This window comes from Morone saxatilis, unplaced genomic scaffold (assembly GCF_004916995.1).
Source record: "Morone saxatilis isolate NCDOM2014 unplaced genomic scaffold, NCSU_SB_2.0 Contig22, whole genome shotgun sequence".
In the NCBI taxonomy this organism is placed as follows: domain Eukaryota; kingdom Metazoa; phylum Chordata; class Actinopteri; family Moronidae; genus Morone; species Morone saxatilis.
The window spans coordinates 20,019,981-20,043,892 of record NW_023339785.1 but is presented as its reverse complement, the minus strand read 5'-3'; the positions used below and the strand labels follow the sequence as shown (position 1 = coordinate 20,043,892).

Genomic DNA, 23,912 nt, shown 5'->3' with positions numbered 1-23,912 from the left:
TTAACCAGTTGGATGTGTGCTAATGAACAGGAGATCATAATGGAAGGAGCTCGTAAATGTAGATGAGGCATGTGAAAAAGAACAATGGCTTCGCCTTGTATCAGATGAAACACAAGAGCAGTCTACAGAAACCAATTACTTTACTGTCCTTTTCTCCACCTAATGCCAATATCCTGACAACTTTTAACAATGGACTGAAGAAAATATAATGTTTTGATTGTAGACATGAGAATATTACAACAATTACAGTAATATGTGCAATCATATATTCAGAAAGAGCGAGCCTTTGAACCGACTCGGTTAATGTTGGACTCTCTCACCTGGAGCCCGGTTAGAAGCTATTGCACTGTGCGCAGAAGCCTCTTTCATAAAACCATCAACTTATGGACAAAACTGTAAATCACACACAGACCAATACAGCAAAGGTCACAAAAGCACATCAAACACAATCACATACAAGCAGATAGGCCTATGGTGGGCTGTGTAATCTAAGAGAGGCCACAGTCAGACGTGACTTACTGATTACATAGTCTCCAAATGGATCCTCATCTTCCTCATCATCTAGGTAAGCTGGAAGGGGAAGGAATTTAGGAAAGAAAGAAAAAGCAGGAGAAAAGAAACAAAAAGAAAAACATTATGACAAATGAAGAAAGAAAGCATACGAGTAAAAAAACAACAACAAACCAAAACAAAACAGAAACTGGACAAGAAAAGCACAAAAAAGTAAAACTAACCTAAAGTTGATACAAGATATGGTTAAAAAAACAAAAACAAAAACAAAGTGAATGGGTCCTCAATCTGATACCTCCAGCCTTCATTAGGAAGCCAAGCACTGACCATTAAACTACAAAAGTAGATTCAACACCATGCAGAGGAAAATATGATCACTCATAATTGGCTGGAGAATTCTCAATTTGCTCTCAGTGCTCCTCTCCCTCTCTCCCTCTCTCTCTTTCCTCTCTCTTTCTGGCAGGTCTGAAGATGGCATGAGAGGCCATTACGGCTAACTAAATTCCCTATTAGGGCAGCAGCATAGTCGTCAGCAAGTTACAAGTCCGACGGCAATGATATCACCGCTCCTGTGACTCTCTTTTACCTGATAATAATACTGTAAGTACGGGTGGGCCCTCACTGCAGATGCACGTACTGCCCGCTCGCAACAAGCATACACAATAACACATTTCTGGAATGCCTTTATTGTCGGCTTCATGTGAAAATCCTTCCCTCATCTCTCCCTTACCATTTATTCATCGTTTATGTTTTTCTCTTCTTCTTCTTCTTTTTCTCTTCTCTCTATCCCTCCAGCCTCCCTCCCTTTAATGTGAGTTAGCATCCATCTACTGTGATCAATATCCCAGGGCTTTTATTAAACAGTGCTCTTATGCATCTTTGTGTGTGTGTGTGTGTGTGTGTGTGTGTGTGTGTACGTGTACGTGTGTGTGCACCTGCCTTCCTGTGTGCGTCTGTCTTTGGGTGTGTGTGTATTATCTTCACTTCAATATCAGCTCTGGTCCAACAATGTCTTTATTGAGTCAGAGATACACAAACAGGGTTGTGAATGTTTATTTTTTTATTCATTACTGCGTTTGTGCAAGTGTGTGAGCATGTATGAGTGCCGTGTTCAGTGTGTTGAATAGACCAATCTTTATTGATCCTGACTGCAGGGCATTTTTCAAACCCTAGGCTTAACCCAAAGACAGACACGTACAGATACACTCTGTGCGTGTAAGCGTGTGTGTCCATCACTACTTTGCTCATTCCAGCACGCGTTGCTCTCGCTGCATGAACAAAAAGTCCTTGAACCAGTGGGTGAAGTAAGGAGGCGTTCATGCACGCTAACACACACACACACACGCACACACTCACAGTCGTGTGTGTTTGTGAAAGCGAGCTGTCAGTGCTGCTCTCACACACCATTCATCACAAGCTACTAATTCTGTTAGACCATTGTCGAGCCTTTCGCACCCCACGTTGCTCTCTGAAAACTCAATCAGAGGCTAATGCCCCCAACCCTTCTAACACACACGCACACACACACACACAAGCTCTCACTCTCCATTTCTTACTCACACTCGCATGCACTCACACAGACCCTGAGGGGACAGCAGTGGTCTTGGGGGACCCCACCAGTCCAACTCTATAAGCGTTGCTTGAATTTGATAGACAGGAGCTGCATGGACCAGGTTACTGGTGTTGAGTGTGGCCACAGTAGGAAAAAAGGGTCTTACAATCACTGTGTGACATATAATTATAATCTGTATTCCAAAGTATAGAGCACATTTTATTCAAAATCTAAATAATCATAATTAAACATTATCTTAATTTACTTTGATTACAAGACGACCCTTTCAGCGCTCCACTTCTAAATATTCTCTAAAGTAAAAACACATCAGCTGAATTAAACGAGGGGGATTTGGTTTGATTTATGGGGGGATTTGTGTGGTACACTAAAAAAGAATAAAGAGGACAGTGCGGGTGCAGGCACTCTGGCACCTGTGCTCGTAGATTTGATTAGTTAATCAGGAATCACTTTGCCCAACACAGCTTTTATAAAGCATAATTACAGCTCCAGCTACCGAAATAAAATCTTTTGACAGCAGATGTTTAAAGAAGCATTTAAAAAGTTTTTCTGCTTTGTCAAAAAAATTTAGTTAACATAAAGTTTAAGCGACATAAACATAATAAAACAGATCATCTTCTAAGGGCAAAAATGAGGGGGACCAGTGAGGAAAACCAGGCAATTGAGCATGCCCAGACGTGGGGCAGGGTTAGGCAGAAAGGCCAGACTAAATTTAGCGCCACCTTTTCATTCTCTAATTACGAGATTAATACATCCTGTCACATACGTCACAATACTACCCTATGATTTATTATCCAGTCGACCAGATGGAGAGATTGGGCCAGAGAAGGAAGGAGGAGAGGGAGATTGTCTGAAAGCAGCTAATCAGCATGCATGTGTGATTGGGCCGAACCTCGACTGTGGAGTGTGCGGCCAGTGCGTGTCTGTGTTTATAAAGTCGGCTGTATGAGTAAAGCCAAGATTTATTGATGGAAAACAATGTTGAAGTTGAATTAAATTCCGCCTGTTTCCTTAACAGGCTGCTATTTAATAGCAGAGAGAACGCATGGACAATATGGACCCCCACACACACAAGCATGTGTAGAGCAGTGGACTATGGATTGTGGCCATAAAGTCTGCCCTGGGCTTCAGGTTTAAATCAATGTCAAAGCCTGATCTTATTTCATCTAATGCATGTTTTAATCATTCTCCCTCCTGATCAATGCAGTTTGGATGCGGCCATCAGGCACTGCTGTGGGAATTTACAAGCGCTCATATTCTCCTGCCTGTGTTTCCAGACGGACGTTTTACGAGGCAGTGCATAGTGTGACAGTAAATCTCTTCCTCCACTTCGCCAAAATGAAATCTCCCAGTGCTGCTCTCTATGCCCATATTTGTTTGTCTCACTGTGTTGCTTTTGCAAATGAAACTTGTATTGGCTCTGCCAAGTCAACGTTCTAGTCTCTTTATTTTAATAGTGTCTGGAAGGGGCAATAAAAGCAAAGTGTCTTTATTCAATATTCGACAATAAAGCTGGATGTAGGGAAACTTTGAAATCCCTTAGTTGCATTTAGGAAACTAATTTAAAAGGCTTTACATACTTGTCGGTAATTGGAATTTAGCAGTAAATGAAAAAAACAAATGAAAAAATTATTTCACAGAGGTTCAGTTTAGGAACTGATTTAACAGGTGCCAGAGGCCTGCAGAGGAAACTACAATACAGGTGAACCACATTTCTGGATGAATAACTTGTACACATGCGCACTGTAGTCAGGAGCCACTGCATATCTGCTGTTCTGTTGTTAATCTAGAAAGTTTTTTTCGGGTGTTTTGTTTAAAGTTTTTAAGTCAGTCTTTAAATGTATTCCTCAGTGTAGAACTACAACTGTTCTAATGCCACTCTATATTTCATATCCTTTCAACATATTTGTATCCATCTCTCTCTGTGTCTGATGCATGTACAGTACAGATACACACTCAGCCATGCATATAAGCATATGACAGTATTTTATATATATATTTATATCTTTGCAAGAGTTTGGCTAACAAAAACATATAGCTGTATTCAAACTTCTCGATACCAGTTATGTGAGTTCTAGTTGTTTACGTTAGGCGTACATGTGGTGCTAATTGTGTTGAGACTAGCAAAGGCACCAGGCACCGTGACTGACGACTGCTATCTATCCAAAGGATCACACTCTTTAATTTGTTATCGACTCAGGTTTTGTTTTGTTTGTTTCCCAGACATTTCAACTCCTGCAGATTTTAACATTTAAAAACAGTACACGCAGTTGGGCAATGCAAAATGGAATATTATGAAGTTCACTTGTGTTTCACTTATTATTAAACAAAAAATAGTCAAAAAGATAAAGATAAAAGATATGAGGCAAAAAAAGGTGAATTTATCCATCATTACTCTGCAGCCAGTTGCTCTGCTGACACAAAAAAACTAGCTTCTTAACATACGCACACACACATCTACACAAACACACCTAGACACACACCTAGACACACACACACACACACACACACACACACACACAAACACAAAGAGTACTTTCCCTGAGGTTTGTGATATCTGTCACCATTTCTCTGGGCGTTCTATTTTGGTAGTGAAATCTGCAATAGGGCACACGCGCACATTCATTCACATGTACGCTCCTGCCCTAAAGGGGAACCCTAGACCCTTAAACTGACACCTGTCAGTCACGCTGGCAAGCTGTACTGACAGGAGCATAACGAGGGATGGTGAGAGGCGCAGCACGAGCGAAGAGAAGACAGAAGAAGAAGCTTGAAAGATGAAGAAGAAAGGTGGGAGAGGAGGGAGATGAAGAGGAGGAGGAGAAGCAAGTGGAGGTGAGACTTCTGAAGCTTGTTAGAGACGCTGCGAGATGAGAGTGGTGCAGCTTTCTGTTTGGTGTTTTAGCACGTCACCGTCTTTTTGATTTGTTAGCATGTGTTTATGATGTTGTTTCTCTGTCTGCTTCTGTCAATCTCTATTATTAGACCCTCAGATCCTCCTCCTGTGGTTTTGACACTCCCGTTGCTCCTGTTTCACACTTCTACACACAAGTGCAGGGTTTGGGCTGATACACAGTCTCACACCCGTAGAACGACAAAATAGCATATAGAAAGACAACAGATTCAGTAACATACACAGACACACACTTGCAAATTCAGCACCCACACTGCTCGGGGCACACACGCTGGTAAGGTATGGTGGGAGTGAAATCTTTCCTCTGGGTGCTTTCAGGTGTGACATACCTTCAGTATCAGATGTTCTGTTTAGAGGTAGATGCGAGAACGAACAGTGAGATCTCCTCATTCAGAGCGACTAAGTAACGAACAAATTGACTTGATCAGACACACGCACACACCTGGTCCTTTTATCAGGCTGCCACGCTGCCTCTGATCTCTTCATAGTGGCAGAGATAGCAATGCAGAAGCCTGATGTAAATCTCTGGTCTGTGAAACTATGAGACGAGCCTAAAGGTGTGAGCCACTGGTTCCTAACTCTGAATGCTTCTATAGAGGGCAAACCTTTGAAGTCTTGAATTGAATTGACTTTCATTTGACACATGTTCTGCATTATTATCAATATGAATTTTTCCAACATACAAGTGAATGTTTAGACCCCGTAGGAGCACAAAAATATCATATAAATTACACTTTTTCACAAAGTTTCTTTTTCTAAACTGAAAAACAACAACTTTTGATCTTGCCAACAATCAACACTCAGTGACATCATACTGCAGGCAAATGATTATCACAATATACTGCTGGATTAAGAAGCTAATTTTACAAGGTCTGGAAATGCCGGCGAAAGAGCGCTCTATGGCGTTCTCCTGGCCCTGAGACAGAGAGAGTGAGAGCGGTGTCTGCGGCTGATATCTGTGGCTGCAAGATTAGCTTGGTAATTAACCACAAAGCAATTATCGGGTGATGGGATGAGAGGCGCGTCTCAGGGAAGGTGTTTCTTGACGTGTTTAATAGGTGTTGAGTAGTTTGATCAGTCGACAGAAGTTGTCTATGATTCGGAGGCCCACAGTCCAACAAAGGTTGATCCACAGCTGATATGTGTGGCTGCCGAGAATTCAATTAATTAGACTGTTGCTTTTCCTTCCATCCACTTTTCATTAACCTCCATTGACACCTCGACAAAACTTGTGCGCAGGTTTTACGACTGCGTCAGGATTAACAAGGAAATGGGAAGTTGGCAATAAACAAAATTGCCAAAGGATGGAGATTCCCTCTGGGAACATCATCACACTTGCATAAAGATTTAAAGAAAGGAAGCACTTGAAAAGTAAAGAATAGCTCATCTCTGACTGCATTTTTTTGAAGACTGACAGACCAGTGGTGAGATCTCAGCAGATAAGTGGGGTAAGAGGGTAGAGTTAGAGGGCTTTGGCTAAGTGCTATTGATGAAAATAAGGGTGGCTCTCTGGGGGGGGGGTCCAACCACTGTTCTTCAGATCAAAAACAGACTCAATCCATAAATCCAACTTGCAATTCATATAATGGCTGTCTGTTTGATAGGTGGTCTAAAGATTTTAACAATATCGACGAACATGTGTAAGATATACATTCTCACTCACAATTCCTTTAGAGATTGACTATCACACTATATCAGTCCAACGCATCCTCCCCATTTTGCTCTCAGTCCCTCATCGAGTCTTACTCACTCTCTTCCTCGTAAATCAATCGGCCTGTATTTTGATAAACTCATACCCTCTTGACCACATTTCCAAGACACCCTGGTCCTACCTGACTCGTCGTCAGACTTGTTGTCATTCTCCGAGTCGGTGAGGGTGAGGGCTGAGTTCTCGTGGCTGGACACTCCTGAGCTGCGGCGGGACTTTACTCTTCCCCGCCCGGCCCACAGCTGGATGGCTCGCTCTGGAGACAGCGGCCCCTCGGGGTCTGAGTCGGCATCAGAGCCTGCGCTGAGGGAGTACCCCCGCTGCAGGAGGCCCAGGTCGGGACAGTAGGGAACGGCAGCGGGGTGCGGAGGGGGAGTTGGCTCACATACTCCCAGCTCGGCCAGGGTGAAGTTACCCCCTGTGAGGGAGATAGGGAAGTTATATAGGTGGAGTGCGGAGAATAAGTGAAAGCAGTAAATGGAGACACTCACACAAACAAATGCTTGCACAAGCAAACGTACACGCATATCTAGCAAACAAACCCACAATCACACGCAGAGAAGCACACTAATTATGAAACTATGGAGGCGGAGGCTGAAAATTGGTCTTTGTTGTGGCAGGCAGGAGGGGGAGAGATGACGCAGCATGAATCAGGCACAAACTACAAACTAGCTGCTGGAAGGAATATGTACTGGCCTGCAGGCCTGTTAAGGCTGGCTTAGAAGGCCTGCCTCCCTTGCTTTACTGCTTCGCATTGGCATTCATGAGATGTTGATGTGAGATCAAAGAGCTGTTCACTTGAGACCTCTCAGACTGTAGTGGAGCTGCTTTTCTGCCTTCTGGGTTTGATCATCTCCCCACCTAGTTGCCATCACACGCTGGACCCCAGGCTCACTGAATATACTGCAGTCTGCTGCAGTACCGGCCCTGCTGCCTAACACTCTCCCCCTTAAGACAAACCAGCTCGTCACGTCCAAAATAAATATATAAAATTATCCAAATTAAAGCACATCAAAGGAGATCAATAAACAGTGCTGCAGCCCAATTAAATCCAAGCTGAGGAAAAAGCAATTAAGGAAAAAGGCATGCTCAACCAATTTATTCTCTATACTAATTAAAAGAGTATTGTGGATGCAATCGCTCACCATCAGCTGTTGGGGTAAAGGGATCGGGGGAAAAACAGTTGTGATTCACTTCATTAGCAGTTTGTGAGGGAGGGGAAAGGAAGAGGTGAGTGAAGAGAGGATGGCATTGTGGTGGCACACTGTATGAATCAATGTGCTGGGAATCACACAGCTGTGTGACTGGGTTAACTGTGACTCATCAGGCGTACGGACGCAATCAGCGAGAGAGGAATTAAACAGATGAAAATCGTCTGCTGGATCTTCACGGCTCCTCTTCACAGTCTCGCCGAAACTCAAGAGTTGTGCTGAAAGTAACGAGGAGTGGGAGGGCCTGAAAGGAAACTTAGCCGGGGAAGTGGTGAAAGGCTCTATACTTCTACTCAGACAAACAGATGGACTGGACTAGAGAGCAGAGGCAAGTGAATAACTCTACAGGTGGGTTCTGCTTCTACGCTACAGCTTGCCAAGCATTCAACCAGCTACGAAGGTACCCAAGAACTGCAAGACATCAGGGAATATTACCATTCCTTGTCTTCTTTGCTTCTTTGTCTTTTCCTCCCACTTTTCATAAAGGATGAAAAAGGAACCTTCTTTACTATACATAACACGAGGGACTTTTACAATCTGTTGGTAATTTACACTACAATACTACTGTATATGCAGGATCTAAGTCTAGTCATTAAACCCATACCTGAGATGAAGTATCGTAGGAGGACGGGAGAGAACTCCAGGAGGCCTGAGAGAGTAGAGCACATGTGTTCTTTAACATGAGTCAGCAAATCATCCTGAACTGAACTGAACTGCTCAGCAGAAAAGTGTCTACTCCACAATCACAGTCAGGATTAGTCTTTATGCAAATCATCCCATCCAACCACAATGACAGTAATTGGGCCACAAACACATCTTCTAGTCTAAACAAACGCTACATGGAAAGCAGTCACACAACATGAAAGTGTGCGTGCATGAAAGTGTGTGCTTGCCACACATATCTAATGTTACATCCCACAGGCCACCGCTCTGTACAATTAACATCCCATAACCAGTGATTACACATGCAAAATCCAATCACTCCTTATCACCATCAGCAGTACACACAGCCCAATGCTGTAGCAATCTACATGTACTCAAAGAAAGATGGATTGGTGCTACGGGTTTAGCAGACATGAAAATCTATCTCAGTTATTTTATAAATAGAAAGCCAATTGCATGTTTGTTACATGATATTATGACAGATGTGGGGGCAAATGTGGTGCTGCTTTCTAGCAAATCAATGGCTTTCTCTTGGTACGATACTATCACTGTCATTGTCGCGCTCATAATGCACATTAATGTGTGTTTTGAACCATGAGAAGCCTCAGCAGCTCCCTTGGTCTGCACACATCTGTGTCTGTTCACTGCACATGTATGTTTGTCGGTCAGTTGGTCTAGGTATTCAGTATAAATGTATTGCATATCTGACTGTGCTATAGGGTGAAAAGCAGCACAATCTCGAATGCTTCCCTGAATGCTTCTCACCAATGGAGGGGAAAAGAGACAGAGGCAAGACAGAGCAGAAGGAAGGAAGGGAGTGTAACAAGATGGATTTGAAAAGAAACACGTGATAATGAGTGAGTATGAGAGAAAGCAAAAGAGAACAAAAGAATACAGGGTTACAGAATACAAGATGTACAATTAAATTCAATCAAAAAATAGGGCTTAAATAGCTGAACTAAAAAGTGGGTTAACAATTTGTATGTACAATGTGTGTGTGTAGAGATCTGTATTAGACTGTACTACAGGATGAAAGAGGCATGATATAGAATGCGTCTCTGAAAACTAACAATTAATAATTTTCCAAGGGAGTAAAATGCTTCCTCGCGATGTTATAAACCGTTGTGCAGTGTTTTGCAATCTGATCAGCATTCAAACTCATGGATCTATTACTACAACTTTTCCAATGCATTTCATTGCCTCAACAGTACTTCGAACAACATCCCCATACCAATGCAGCCCCTAGAACTTTTTAAAGCATACCATACCATACCATAGGCCACACAATGAATCTTACATATTTACACTTATTTACAAAGAAACATTGTATGGTTGAAGCTCCAGTCTTTTTTTTCACACTTTGTTGAATAGGGACCTTTGTTTTCTGCACCTAAGATAGATCACCATTTGGAGTATTCATGCACAGCATGTTGTTTCTCAGAAAAATAAGTGACACAGGGGAAAAAGAAGCATCTTGTTGGAACTCGAATACAATAGTCTGAGTGGGAATGGCATTTGCAGTGATCCATTAAACCACATGTACTTCCCTTGATAAAACTCATTATGGATGTGTGTGGGAGCGAATATGTGCAATGTGCGGTGAGTGTGTGCGAGTATGAATGTTTGTGAGTAGACAGCTTTGTGGGATAGAGGGGCCTATCATTAAAAAATCATTTGTGCTTGTTAGCAGTTTGACAGGCAAAGTATAGGCAGCAGGACTCTGCATTATGCTGGTTGACTTTCCTTCACCCCACCGTGTAATTCTGTAAAGGATGTAAAACAGGCAGAACGTGTGGGCTTCAGTGCCTGCAATTATGTTGCTTTTTCCAGATCCAATAGTTTACAGTGCAGGCCACCCTCGGACATGCCATTTTGAGCTTTGGAGGGAGCACCAATTCAGAACAAGTCCTGATTTGTCCTGAAGTGCTGAACTAGTGAACTGATTTGCTCCTGGGTGGAGAATGCATCAAAATCAGGAAGCAAATGCCACTGTGCACGGTAGGTTCCCCAGCAATCCCCTGCAATAGCTGAAATTACTGTTAATAACAGTAAAAGCCTTATTTTCTTTGTCACAGCTAAAAAGAAATGCTAGAATTTGTGGCTAATAGCAGCCAAAATGTGTCATTTCTTAATATTTTCCATTTTCATTTGCATCCAATTCAAAATTCATCTGCACTGCACTTTAGTATCCCTGAAAAAATGAATGCCTCCTTTGTGTTTTCTTTTCTGTGAATTATAAATCAATAGTATATATATATTTATATATATATATATATATATATCCCTTCCTGATAAGAGCCTACGTGAAGAAATGTTTCAAGAGATACAGGAGAAAAAAAAGAGACAGGAGAGTCAGGAAAACGGTGGAAATGACAAAGGAGAGACAAGTTAGGACCCAACTTTCAGGGGTCTAACTGAAGTTGCTCTCCTGGGATCAAATTCTAACTGAAGTTGCTCTCCTGTGTCTCCCATAATCTGTCACGCTGTCTCTCCCTCTAGGTCCTCAGTACGAGACAAAATGCATTTGGAAAAATCATTGCTGCTTGGTGCACTGTTAAAAAGTAAAGGAGAGCGAAGGAGAGCTGGATTGCAAAACCAAAGACAAGACGGGATGATATTACAGTGTTTTTTTAATTTGTTAAATTTCTCAGTGTTCACTACTTCAAAACTCTCTGCACAGTTGTTTTCACACATCCAAAATGCTACAAATTTACCAAAATACTTAGATATAATGATACATCTGGTAATGCTACCCATTACCGGTGTTAGTAGTGTTTTTGTATGTGGTCTAACTTTCCATTTTTCCAAAATACAAAAAAACTACAGAAATCATTTCCATGCAGCCACCTATCTAACTCTTTATTTTATTTTTTATGTATTTCATTCAACCTGTTCATTTGTTTTCTAACTCATTATCATTGTGTTTGTGCTGATGTAACGTGAATTTCCCAATGGGGATCAATAAAGTCTTATCTTGTCTTATCTTACCTTACTAGAATACAAAATATGTGTTTATGTACAACAAATAACAAAATAACATATTATATAATAGGACATCTACTGGTGAGACAGATATAGAATAATAATAGAAAGTGCTTGTTGAGCACCCAAGGGGAAAGTCGATCAAAAATTAAATGATGCTATAATATTTTGACAATGTGTTATGTTGTGGTTAATGTGTGTGCCCCTTCAAGACTGTGCGCTGCTATGTTGTAGCCAGTGTTGCAGTTTGTTACGGTTTGGGTTTGTGTCTAGCATTACGTCCGACAGAAGACAGTAGCCTACAACATGGTAATTACTGAAGCAATCGCAATAAAAGTGATTTTGTGACAATCATCATTTGGGCACCCACGGGCAAAAACATAAATCTGCACCTATGATAGAAAGCTCTAAGCTCATCGGAGACTACAGTACAGATGGTCCTCCTCTCTGTCGTCTCGCCTCCAACCACACACACGCATACTCCTCTCACTCTCATAGCCACTATTCATCCTCTATCAGACACTTGTCTATCTATGCCCATATTTATGTAAATCACCTCTTCCAAAGTGTTCCACTCTTTGTATAGATAGTAATGAAATTATAAAAAGAAAATGAGTATGTACACATATGCAAAATGGGCTGTGGATACAGTTCAGAGACAATTGCTAGAGTATGAGCGAAAATATTCATGAATTCATGAATTTTGAAAGACGTGGTCATTGAATCCATTTTGTGTCAAAGCAATGAAAAATTATCCAAAATTTAGCTCACACAGGCTGTTGCTGTGCTACACTGTGTGAAGAGGAGAAAAATGTACTTCCTCTTAAGTTGATAAGGAAAAAAATAGGGAGTAAAATAGAGAGTGAGACGAGCCAATGACGAAAAAGGGGATCATAAGATGAGGTAGTGAAGAATGATGAAACCCTCTGTCATGGTAAACAGTTTCTGCAGGGAGAGAGACAGACAGAGGCACAGCACAGACAGACAAGTGCGTGTACCTGTTTTGATAAGCCAACATAGTGGATTAGCACTGACTTAAATACAAGTTGTACAAAGGTCAAGGTTCAAGGTCAAAGTTGTTTATGAGAGTGAGAATGGAGTTTGTGGGATTGTTGTGCAGCTATAATTACAGCACATATTATTATTACTCACACTCGTACAAAAACACACAGTGTGGAGAATACTAATAAATATCTTCACAAATCAGGGTTTCCATGGTGATGAGGTGAAGTAGTGTATAAAATGAAGTGAATGTTGCACAGGTGCATACATGCACACATCAGAAATGAGGATGCTAATTAACAAAACCGCTACAAATGTTGATAATGAGATCACTACCTTCACTTTTACATTGTTTTTACATTTTTCATAAGTAAAATTATGCTAACGATACTTCAGTTACATGGATTCACATACCAGCCCAGTATCCCTGTGTTCATTTTGGATGATTCTGCAGCTCACAATTTACGTCCAATACTAATGTTTAGTTGAAGGAATACTGTGCCCTTTATAGCCAGGAAGAAAATAAGGGTGTGAAGGGTGTGAACATGTGACTTTCATGTGGGAGATTGGAGTTTCCGTCCTCAATGGAGCGTTTTATTGTCTTTCAGCTCATTGTTTTGGTTTTATGCCCACAACTTTACCGTTTTTTCAGCGAAAAACCTCTTATATACCCACTGTACATTACCTGCTTTAAGCTAGAGACTAGCTGGTGAACATAGTGAAGCATTTAGCAGTTAAAGATACTGCTATTTCCCTTAGGGGTTTGTGACAATAAAAACAAAGCTGAGAAGAAACAACAAACACGACTCCAAACGAATGCTCTGTGTCTGTTGGATGTGTAAGTTGGAATCTGTTAACAAGTTCACAACAGCCTAATAAGGTGATGATATGTCATGTTATGTTTGTAGCTGGTTCTCCTCCACTGAATTTAAAGACATTACACGTACATTTGCCATGTGCAGATATTGTCTTCATTGGAGTATTAAAGGGTTTTAGTGTATTACTGTAGTACTTTGTTTCTTTTCTTTTTCTTTTAAATATCTTATCTCAGTCATCACTCTCATGACCATCAGATAAAGCCTCATCCCTCAAAAAGGAGATTATTCTTTGACTCTTATTTACTGGGATTAAAAGTAAAGTGGTTTGTAGCAGATGATTCTGTCAGGATTAAAATGCTTTATCTTAACATCTAAAAACTAAATATGTGGATTTTGCTCTAATAAGTAAACAAAGCATTAGCACACATACTATTACTTCACAATGGCACATTAATTTATCTTAATGGGCATGTCAGGTAGGGTAAGGTTTGTTTGGAGTCAAAAAAAATCTATTTTCATGTCGCAGTGGGAAACAATGAAGTTTGAATATGGATGCAGATGTGCTTTTTGTTTCATTTAACGGCTTAATTTCTATCTGCTATATCTTACTTTTAACTTTTGTTGTCTCCCAAAGTGCTCCCTGCTGTTCACAGTAAGTGAGTGGCAGTAGTGGAGATATATTACAACATTACCTTCACTGTGTGACTGACATGTCATGACAGGATGACGGAGCACACTGACAGTCAACCTCGTAGGGTTTGGTGTTGATTATCAAAAATCCATTTCATACACATATACATATCCCATAGCATGTGGTATGTCATTAACGCAACCATTAGCAGCGCAGTAACAACTGAACAGATATGCCCAAATAGGAGTGTCATGGTCAAAAACTTCCCACATCTCCCAGATGATATCCGTTCTTTTGGCTCCCGCCTGAGCCACAGAGGCCCTTGCACCTCCTAATGAGGAGACCAAAATAGGTGTGACAAATGTCATCCATCCCTGGACTAGTTCTACTCCTGCCCAGGGGACAGCAGTCTAGGTTGGACAGGACATGACAGGACATGACACAACACCATGCACTCTGGAGGAGGTCTTGTCACTGAGAGGTGTAGAGCAAAGCAGTGAAACACCTCTCATCCATGAATAGTAGGGCCAACTTTGAATAGACTGGGACACATGCCTCACTGTTGCTCATAAAACGAATAGTCCACGTACCTAAGATATCAATTTTATGTGTGGCATATAGTGCCAAAGACACTTCAAATGTTTTTTTTATATATATATATATATTCATAATTAGTGAGATATGAGTTCAACATGTTCACTGCTAGGAGGTGGAGACCCCAGTGAATAAATCATTACACTGTACTATTGCCAATTGACTAGAATGGCAATGCAAATATAGTGAGGTTACAGTAAGGAGAAAGTGCAATGCTCAGCTCCACATGGATCTTTTGTGGTATTCAATCAGAAAAACAGATCTATTACATAATGAATATGTTTTTTTTTTATATTATATTGAATATTCTGAATTATATTTCTATATGTTCTACTATGGATAATACGATAATAAGATTTGTTTATTCTACAATTGATAAAGTATGTAGATTGACTGGTTATCAAGGAATGATGTTTGGATAGTGTAGGCATGTATCACACATTTTCTTTCTTTCTGTAGGTTTTCCTACGAACTCCTTTTTGATTTTAGTCTTCCTCTGTTGGTGCTCTTTTAGCACACTGGGTTGACTGTTGTATCAAAAAAACACTGTAACAGACAGCACGCTGCTACACTCCTCTACCAATGGACCTGACCTTCGAGGACACCAAAATACCTGGGTCTAAAGCAACACACAGACTGCAACAATGTTCATCTCAGTTTGTTTTCTACTAACAAACACTTGTCTAATAATTTAATAATAATCTAATAATATTTTGTATGTTATACTACATATAAAATGTTCACAAAAGTGCTTTAAACCATGGACACTCACTGAAATACTCACTGAGTGGCTGGCAGGTTGCACACATCAAAATTCTGGTCAACAGTTTAACTACCAATCTAATTTGCAGGTAACCATGGCAACAACAATTCTGCTTCATGCTATCGTACCTTCACTGGGAAAATGGGTTTATAAGTTATACCTTTTTAAACAATGAATGACAGAAGTTATCTTTTTACCAGTGGTAAGTGGTATAAGCTAGCCACATTTGTATCTTCAGCACTTCGTATATCACATAGCATTCTCAATGCAAACCTTAGGGGTTATCCAACAGCGTGTTGTATATTTAATTGTATTTTTGTAATCTCACCGATGTCTACTATCTACCCGGAATGATAGAATGGCAAAATGTTTGTCTGAGGTGAAACCAAGGTTAAAATTTAACATTTCCACAGATTGTGCCAACCACCATAGCACAATGGAGAATAAGAGCAATGTGGGGTGAATTTAAACATTTTATCATTATGGGAAGACAAAAGATATTTCTGAGATCATGAAAATGAATTTGACGATGCTATATATATGCTTAGATTATAATATGTAACCTGGTGTAAGCATGATTCATTTTTACATGAAGTTTTCAGTAGAGGAGAAGCCCCTCTGGTGGGTTATTTGTCTTTACAATTATTGTTATTCCTTTTGTACACTAGTACACATCCATAATTTATTATCACTAACATATACAGAACTGTTCCACCTTATCATGGCTACCATTTCTATTTTTTCTTAATTCACAATGTGTTAATATGTATGGTAATTCTATAGTGACTGAAGTTTATTAAAACATGATCAGTTGGAAAGCGAGTTAATATCATTTTTGTCAGGACAGAACCAGCACCGAAACATACATATATATGAGAAACACAAGGTATACATCTACATATACAAACACAAACACGCTCACTCACACACACATACACACACACACACACATTTAAATTCTGTGGCTGGGGAACATGTTTAATTACAGCCTAGGAAGCAAGTGACTCGGCTGTGAAAGAAAAAAAACACTTGATAACACTGACATTTACAATCTGCCTCATTTATCAAAAGCTGCCAAAGCAGAGTCAAAGAGGGTCATTACATAGTAAACATAGATTAACTCAACTCTCACAAAACCCACACAACATTGTCTAATAAATGATTTTTAGTCTAAGAAAATTGCAGATGTCAGCATACATTTCCCCAAACTCTGTCAATTAATTGTCTTGTTTGTTACCCAATATTTGTGTGTATGTGGTGCACGCATGTGTGTCTGTGCGAGTAAGAGCCAGCATCGGTGCTAAATAGCTGGCACCTTCAGCATGAATTTCCCCGACCTCTTCCTATTATTTGTCTCATTTGTTACCCAGTGTTTGCATGTGTGTGTGCATGCACCTGTGCCAGCGTCAGTGCTAATAGCTAGCACTTTCACTTTCATAGCACAGACAGGATTTGACAAACTAAGCTGGAGTGTACTGTAGTTTGTGTGGATAATGTTATAAAGTAAATCCCAGGGGCACACCAGTATCTGATAGACCTGTACTTAGTAAAAGTCATTCTTCTTAGTCCCGAAACAACTATTAATCACTCACATCCATGATGTGGGTCTGTAAACCGGGCCCTTTTGACATATACAGTAGCCTGAGTGTGTGTCTCCGAGTGCTAAATACTGGAGCAGATGTTACTTTGAGTTAAGTCCCCCTTTACAGACCTTCTTTCATGTGTTGGGGCCACACATACAAACCCATATGAGCAGTTTCCTGTCTATAAAAGAGTGAATATGGTGGTGGGGTGAGTGGGAGTGCGTGGAGGATTGGATGGGTGTAGAGTAGAGTCGGCCCCAGGATATTCTTCAGCGACTCCTCTGCTCTGTTGCTGCAGCTACGGGATGCTTTTGAGTGTCAGCAGCTGGCAGAGGCGCAGAATGCCAGGGAGAAGACAAAGATAAAGAGGGATTGGAGGAAGAGGGGAGGGATCGCATTTAATCGCACCACCATTTATTTTTAATAGCATGCAGCTGCTTTGTTCTCTCTTTGATCACGAGCAGTCCAGGTTGACTGTAACCCAATGGAATGCAAGGACACACACAGACATGTGTGCATGTATACACACAAAGAAGCATCCAAACACACACACATCTGTATTTTATTTTATTTCTGTGGAGTTTTGCACTTTCGTCCCAATTTCTAATGTCCAAATCCGTACACTCTGCAGTCCTTGTCACTGTCTGTGCAGGGCTGCAGACAGGGCTGCAGACAGATATGTGCTACTTCTGTGACACATGGTGTCATCAGCCACTGCAAGCGATAAGCTTCAGCAGGAGGCATAGCATGTGGTAGGTATATGCATTCACCACTGTGCAGGAGCCCTGACTAGGCAGAAGTCGCTAGTGAAGCAACAAGGATAAAAAACCTCACTGGCTTCCCACTGGCGAACACTTTACAAGCCAATTGTGCACACTGCAAGCCATCCAGAGGCACCATGACCAGGAGTCAAACCCTGGGTATCTTCAATGGTGGGAGAAAACTTTACTCCTGTACCACCTCTGTACCAACGCATGTTTGTCTTAAAGGAATTATGTCTGCAAAGGTAGTTTACAATGTAAACACAGAAGTGATTTAAACCACATTTATGTCCTTGTCAAGCAGGTTCCTCTCATGCAATCATGGGGGATTCTGCAAACATGTCACTTGCTCTCTAAAGGGACAGGGTTAGTCTCTGAATCTCTCTGAAGAGGGCGCATTATGTCTTCTCACATTAAGTCTTTCCACAAAGAATGAAGAGGACAGAGGAAGCAGGGAATGCTTCTCTGGGCTAAACCCTCCTCCCAACCACCCAGCACATTGCATTTTCCCTGCCATTCGGTCTTGAATACAGGCAGTGGAGGCAATCATGACAGGATGCGAATGGTAGAGTTTTTGGAAAAAGCAATCCTTGGTGACTGTAGTCATTTGTCACATCAAAGTCACTGGAGAAAAGGGAATACAGAATGAGGTAAACATGGCCATTATACTGTGGGTATACTGCTGGCTCTTACAGGTTTCAATGGGCTCATTGTGATAATATTAGCACATACATCTGTCTGTGAAGATGGGAGGTCAAGCTTATGAAGCTCAGATAGCTGGCAAAGCCCTGAGTAAGACCAAGCACAAAGACACAAACATTATGCTTGTTGTTAGAGAGCGCCTTAACATAACAAATGTGTGATATGATCACTAAGGCAACAATACGGGAATAACAAAGGTGAGAGAAAGGGAGGGATGAAAGGGTGTGACAGTAGAGCAATAGAGAACATAAAAGAAAGTGGAAAAAAGTGAGAGATAGACAGTCAGAGTGAGAGAGACAGATTGACTAGGGACAGTAGATGATGTTGAGTGTTGTCCAGGCAGTAAGGCAGGCAGGTGGGTGGTGGATTCTCTGTGTGGTTTCCATCTCTGGGGGAAAAGCAGCAGAGGAGAATGTAGAGGGGCTCATTTAGATCCTTCTAAAAGGAAAGGCCAAAGCTTCTAGAGACTGCAGTGGCTGTGATAATGCCTGCTGCCTAGAGGTGGACCTGCAGGGATGACACACCCCTGGGATGTGCTGAATAGGAGCTGCAAAGAAGGACTGGAAGAGAGACAAGGAGATGTACTGTATAGTATGGGTTGAAAGTTCAAGAGAGACAGAGAAGTGAAAGACTGCAGACAAACAAAGAGAGACTGGAGTAATAGAACAGAAGTGTATTGTGCTTCTATGCATTGCCCAGAGTGGCATATTAGACTTAATGCATTTGTCATACTGTATATGTATTTGTGTCGGTTATCTGTTTAGTAGTGATCCATGCATACTCAGTCCAAACTAACCCACTGTAAATATACGACAGGGAATTGAGACTAGTTAAATTTTGTATGAAAAATTAGGCAAAGCTTTCTTTGATATTTCTGGTTATATGTGAATGAGGCTTGTACCTTTTTTGGGGTTGCTGATGTATTCAAATATGCTGCTTTGTGGTGTTAAATAGTGAACACTTGTAATGAGCTTTCCAGGCTGCTGCATGTTATGGTGAGGAAAGAATGTGTTATTTGGCTGTGCTTATCCAAGCAGACTAGGTAATATGTGTGTAATGGGGAAAACAGTGGAGTTGAAATCCAATGAAAGCAGGGGGTCTGTTGGAATACACAGCCAAACCTGCTTTATCAAAATCTGCAAGGAGCTATTTGGGACACTGAAAATAACTCAAAAGAAAAAGGATATACTCAAAATTTGCAAATGCTCATAAATGTGAAACACAGCCTGGTGTAGTTGCATAATTTGAGATAGGGATTTTAACAATATGCAACAACATATTGTACAATAAAACAGCACTTTCATAACAACTCTTCTCAGTGGTAGTAAGATAATTAGACAAAATTGCTGATGAAATTTCACCTTATTCATTCAGCTTGACATTAAATGTTATCAAATTAATTGTTGGGGGATAGGGGTTATTTCCTGACCAATCAGTAGGGAGCGGTGTATCCACTCTACTGATCATTTTCAGTTAACATTGTCATGTTTTTTACGTGGTTTAAACAAACGTGTCGATTTAAAAGTTATATCTGGAAGTCAACTTACAACCTCCTTTTCTAAATCCTGCCTACTAGGGTCTAATTGGTCAACAGTTTCTCCAGCAGGGGGGAAATAGTTGTCAGTGGGCTCAGTAGTTTCCTAATGGGCTGGGAGGTAAGTCCATAGAAAATATTTCTTGCCCCAGAGGCACATGGTTGCAAAACATAAACATACAGCATCCCCAAAAATATACCAAACACACTCCGAATATGATTCCAAAGGGAGGTTATGTTCCTTTTTAAGTTGAATTTATGCTGCAGGAAACACTAAAATTCCAGTGAAGCTTACATGCATAATGATGTGCAGTTATTTTATAAGGCAATGATATCTAAGACTACTACTACACAAGTACAGTAAGCTGTATTTTGCACATTTATAAATATATTTACATCTATAGTAATATCTCTTTAAGCAAAAACTGAAATATACCGATCATAAACTTGTTCTTACAATGGTAAAGATTATTTTGATAATTGAAGAAAAGTGTTTGTGTTCTTGGAGTGCAGCTCCAACAACCACATCCCAAGATCCTTGATTTGGCTCAGGACACATCTTGAGGACATCTGCTATACTCCTAATAATTTGCACTGCATAACTCAATGCAAATGAACTTTCAGAATTACCAAGGCAGCCCAAAAAAATGACTCGTAAAAATGGCCATTTGTGCCTAAGCAGTGTTTGCACGTGCAGGGTAATGAAGCCTAAGCAACAAAAAACGTAAAAATCATCAAGATTAATGTCAGTGGAGTATGAACCTTCCTCCAACAACTGCAGGTGAGTCAATAAACTACTCAATATGAAACTCAGCAACAGTTTGTGTGAGTGTATGTGCATGTGTGAGTGCACATGCTCACTGGGTGCTCCAGTCCCACTCGTGCATGACTCACACCTTTTTGTCTCTCACATGAATCTAATGACAGATGTAAGGGAAAGTCAATATGTATTAACACACCACAGAACTGTAAATTGGTTGTGCTACACATTACCATTAAAAGCAAAATTGCAAGTCTGAGAATAGCTTCGGATGACCTCAAAACTTCTCAACAAGAAACAGAAAGGCCATGAAGGCTCGCCCAACCAAAAGAACAACATCATTATAATTTAATCAAAGTTAATCATATTTTCTAGTGTGGGCCCATCAGCGCATGAATTACTAATATCGCAGGTCAGTTCAGATATCAAACCTCTCCTTCAAACCATTTGTGGGATATTCAATAAAACAACAAGGACATCTGAATTCAGTCTCCCCTATGTCCAATTTTTTGTAGTTACTGCTGAAGAAAATAAAGTTTGTCTACTGTTGCCATCTTGCCACTGAACTACAAGCTGTTCAAAAGAAGAACACATTGTGTCAGTCCCTCACTCTCCCATGTAATAGTTACAAAAATATTTGCTTGAAAGATGAGGAAAACTCCATTTATCTGCTGCTTCTCTCGCTGTGTCTTTCTCACTCTAACTCCTTTTCTTTCTCCCTCCTTCCAGCACTACTCCTCCTCCCGTGGTGTCACAGTCCATATGGTGCTGCAACACTGTTGGTCTCCTGTGGCCACACTTCCCACGATGCATCTGTGGCTTCGGGCTTTCGAGGGAGCTGATAGGCTGAGAGGACTGTGGTATTGACCAGCTATCGCCTGGTGTGAGGTCAGCCCGGTGCGGCAGTGGAGTGTGTCCGAACAGCACACACCACTGACTTCCAGTCTTTCATCCATCCCGCAAATCAATCCTCCATTTTCTATCGTTACCTTTGCCTCCGCAGAAGTATGTTCCTCTGTTGCATTCTTTTCTTTAGAAAGAAACAATTCTTCCCTGTGCATGTGACATTTTCTCCTTTAAACTACTGTCAATTTCTTGGAACGTTTGAAACCACGCAGAGTCATGACACTTCAACGGTACGTTTACCTTTTCAAGCCAAAACGAAGATGCTCCATTTAGAAATACCATCAAGGACTCTCCAACTTAAATATCTATTTATTTTTGAGAGGGATTTTACTGTTATTCTTCTCTCTTCTGCATGTTATGTTGTACTGCTCTGAGCTCTCTTCCTCTCCTGTCTGCGACCATGCAGAGAAAACAGAGCTTAGCAAAGATCAATCCCATTGAGTCTGACTCCTTTCACTAGCCAAGGATCAATACTGCCTGTTTCATGTCCCTTTGCAATATACACATCTGCACACACACACACACACACACACACACACATACACACAAAGACATGCCTATGAGAGCAGGCCCACCCCTTTAGAGATGACCTATCGGCCTATCGGCTAACTTGCTCACCGGGGGATACAGAAGTTCATTATGACAGGCTTGCCAGTGCTAAAGGTCTGCCTTGGACCTCTGCTGCAAAGTGCAGCATTTACACCATCTGATTACATTAACAGCTTGTCACAGAACACTCAAAAGAAACACGCAGTGGCTAAAAGTAATACACAGCTGGAAAACTTTTACATGTGCAACAATGTGACTGTTGAATGTGTGATAGCAGATGTTTCACTAATGTAAGAATCACAAAACAGGACTGGAAGGGCTCTAAAAAGTGTTTAGCTATGCTTGGCTCAACCATATGTGCTGGACAGGAAAATGAGTTGCTTACTGGAGCTGCACTGAGAGCAGAAATAATTGGTAGAATTTGACAGGAAATTGCTGCATCCTTGAGTTTCTGGTTTTGCTTTTTAGCTGCATTTGGCAGCCTTCATTATCTGTTATATCTAGAAAGCATTTTGTAACCCTGGAACCATATTATATGTCATACACTCTTTTTTTATGAAGCCTGCAAAAACATCTCTTGTTTAATAACAATATATAACATTTTTTTAATTTGTTATTGTTGTTTTTATGTTGTATTAACTTTTAGGGAATTTCTTGCTGAGAGTGAAATAAAAAGATTGATACTCCTCTTATGTCTGTACTGTAAAATATGAAGCTACAGACAGCAGTCTATTAGCTTCGCTTAGTGCATAGACTTTTACAAAAGGTGTAAAAACAACACATTGGGGTTCTGCAATACTTTGGTTTCCGTACAAGATATAAAATGTAATGAATCCAGTCCAGCACTGTAAGTAAGCCCCAAATTACAGTGTAGTACAGCATTTGAAGTAAAATGCTTTACTTTACAAACCCACCTTGTCTGGAGTATTCATCAGCCTCGTGGTGAACCAGGTCAGTCACACAGCCCCCATAGTGCAACCGCTGCTCGTGGTCGAAAGCCTTGAGCGTTTCACTGGAGCTGTAGGATTTCTGGGTAGGCACACGACACTCATCTGCATCCAAGGAGGCGGTGTTGTACTGGGAGTCTTTAGAGCAGCGACCCCTGGTCAGGGAGCGGTGCCTACGATCCTTCAGATCCATGCTGAGGCTGATTGTAGGGGGGAGTAGGGATGCAGGGAGAGGAGATGGAAACGGAGGAAGAGAAGGAGGAGGAGGAGGAGCAGGGAGGAGGAGAGGGTGGTGGGGGAGATGGAGGGGCCTCCTAGTGGGCCTCCGTAATGTCAATCTCCACTTCAGTCACCTGGAAAACAGAGATAGAGAGAGGGGGAGATGGGGAGAGTAGAAAAGACAGAAAAGGGTTGTTATAAAAATTAATGGATGCACTGCTGTGACTCACTCTTGCTTTGCACTCCCAAGAGAATCTACTGGGAAAGTTAGGTAAGAGGGAGTGCGCCGAATGGACATTTGAGCAACCAGGCAAATATACAACACATCGGAGTATTGATGCGGGATAAGTAAGACTATTGTGGGGAGAAACAGAGCTGCCAGCGGTGTGGTCCACAGAGATAGACAACCATCGACCATACTGATGAAAAAGGGTCAAACCAACATTTAAATCCATGGCATATAAACACAGAGTGATTCAAACATGCTCCTGTCATCATAAGCTGATGTCAGCAACGCATGGATACAACACAAAGGGGGAAACAATGTGGACAAGAAGAGGCAGATGATTGAGAAACAAAAAAAGT

At 41.1% G+C, this 23,912-nt stretch overlaps 1 protein-coding gene across 1 annotated transcript; it reads right to left on the bottom strand.

Moving 5' to 3' along the window:
- Positions 1–469: 469 nt before the first annotated feature.
- On the bottom strand, positions 470–23,445 carry LOC118334042 (teneurin-2-like). The gene is made up of 3 exons (XM_035669853.1): positions 23,076–23,445; positions 6,827–7,120; positions 470–570 (listed from the first exon to the last, which is right to left on the bottom strand). Exons 1-3 carry the CDS (start codon positions 23,299–23,301, stop codon positions 470–472), a joined length of 621 nt encoding a protein of 206 aa, XP_035525746.1. The 5' UTR covers positions 23,302–23,445.
- Positions 23,446–23,912: the final 467 nt, after the last annotated feature.

What these genes read in the sequence shown, in the direction of transcription:
- LOC118334042 (XM_035669853.1), bottom strand. Translation starts at nt 23,301, where the DNA reads ATGGATCTGAAGGATCGTAGGCACCGCTCCCTGACCAGGGGTCGCTGC. An exon ending in TGATGAATACTCCAGACAAG is followed by an intron (nt 7,121 to 23,075) that starts GTGGGTTTGTAA and finishes TCTCCCTCACAG; the next exon opens with GGGGTAACTTCACCCTGGCC. An exon ending in CAAGTCTGACGACGAGTCAG is followed by an intron (nt 571 to 6,826) that starts GTAGGACCAGGG and finishes TTCCCCTTCCAG; the next exon opens with CTTACCTAGATGATGAGGAA.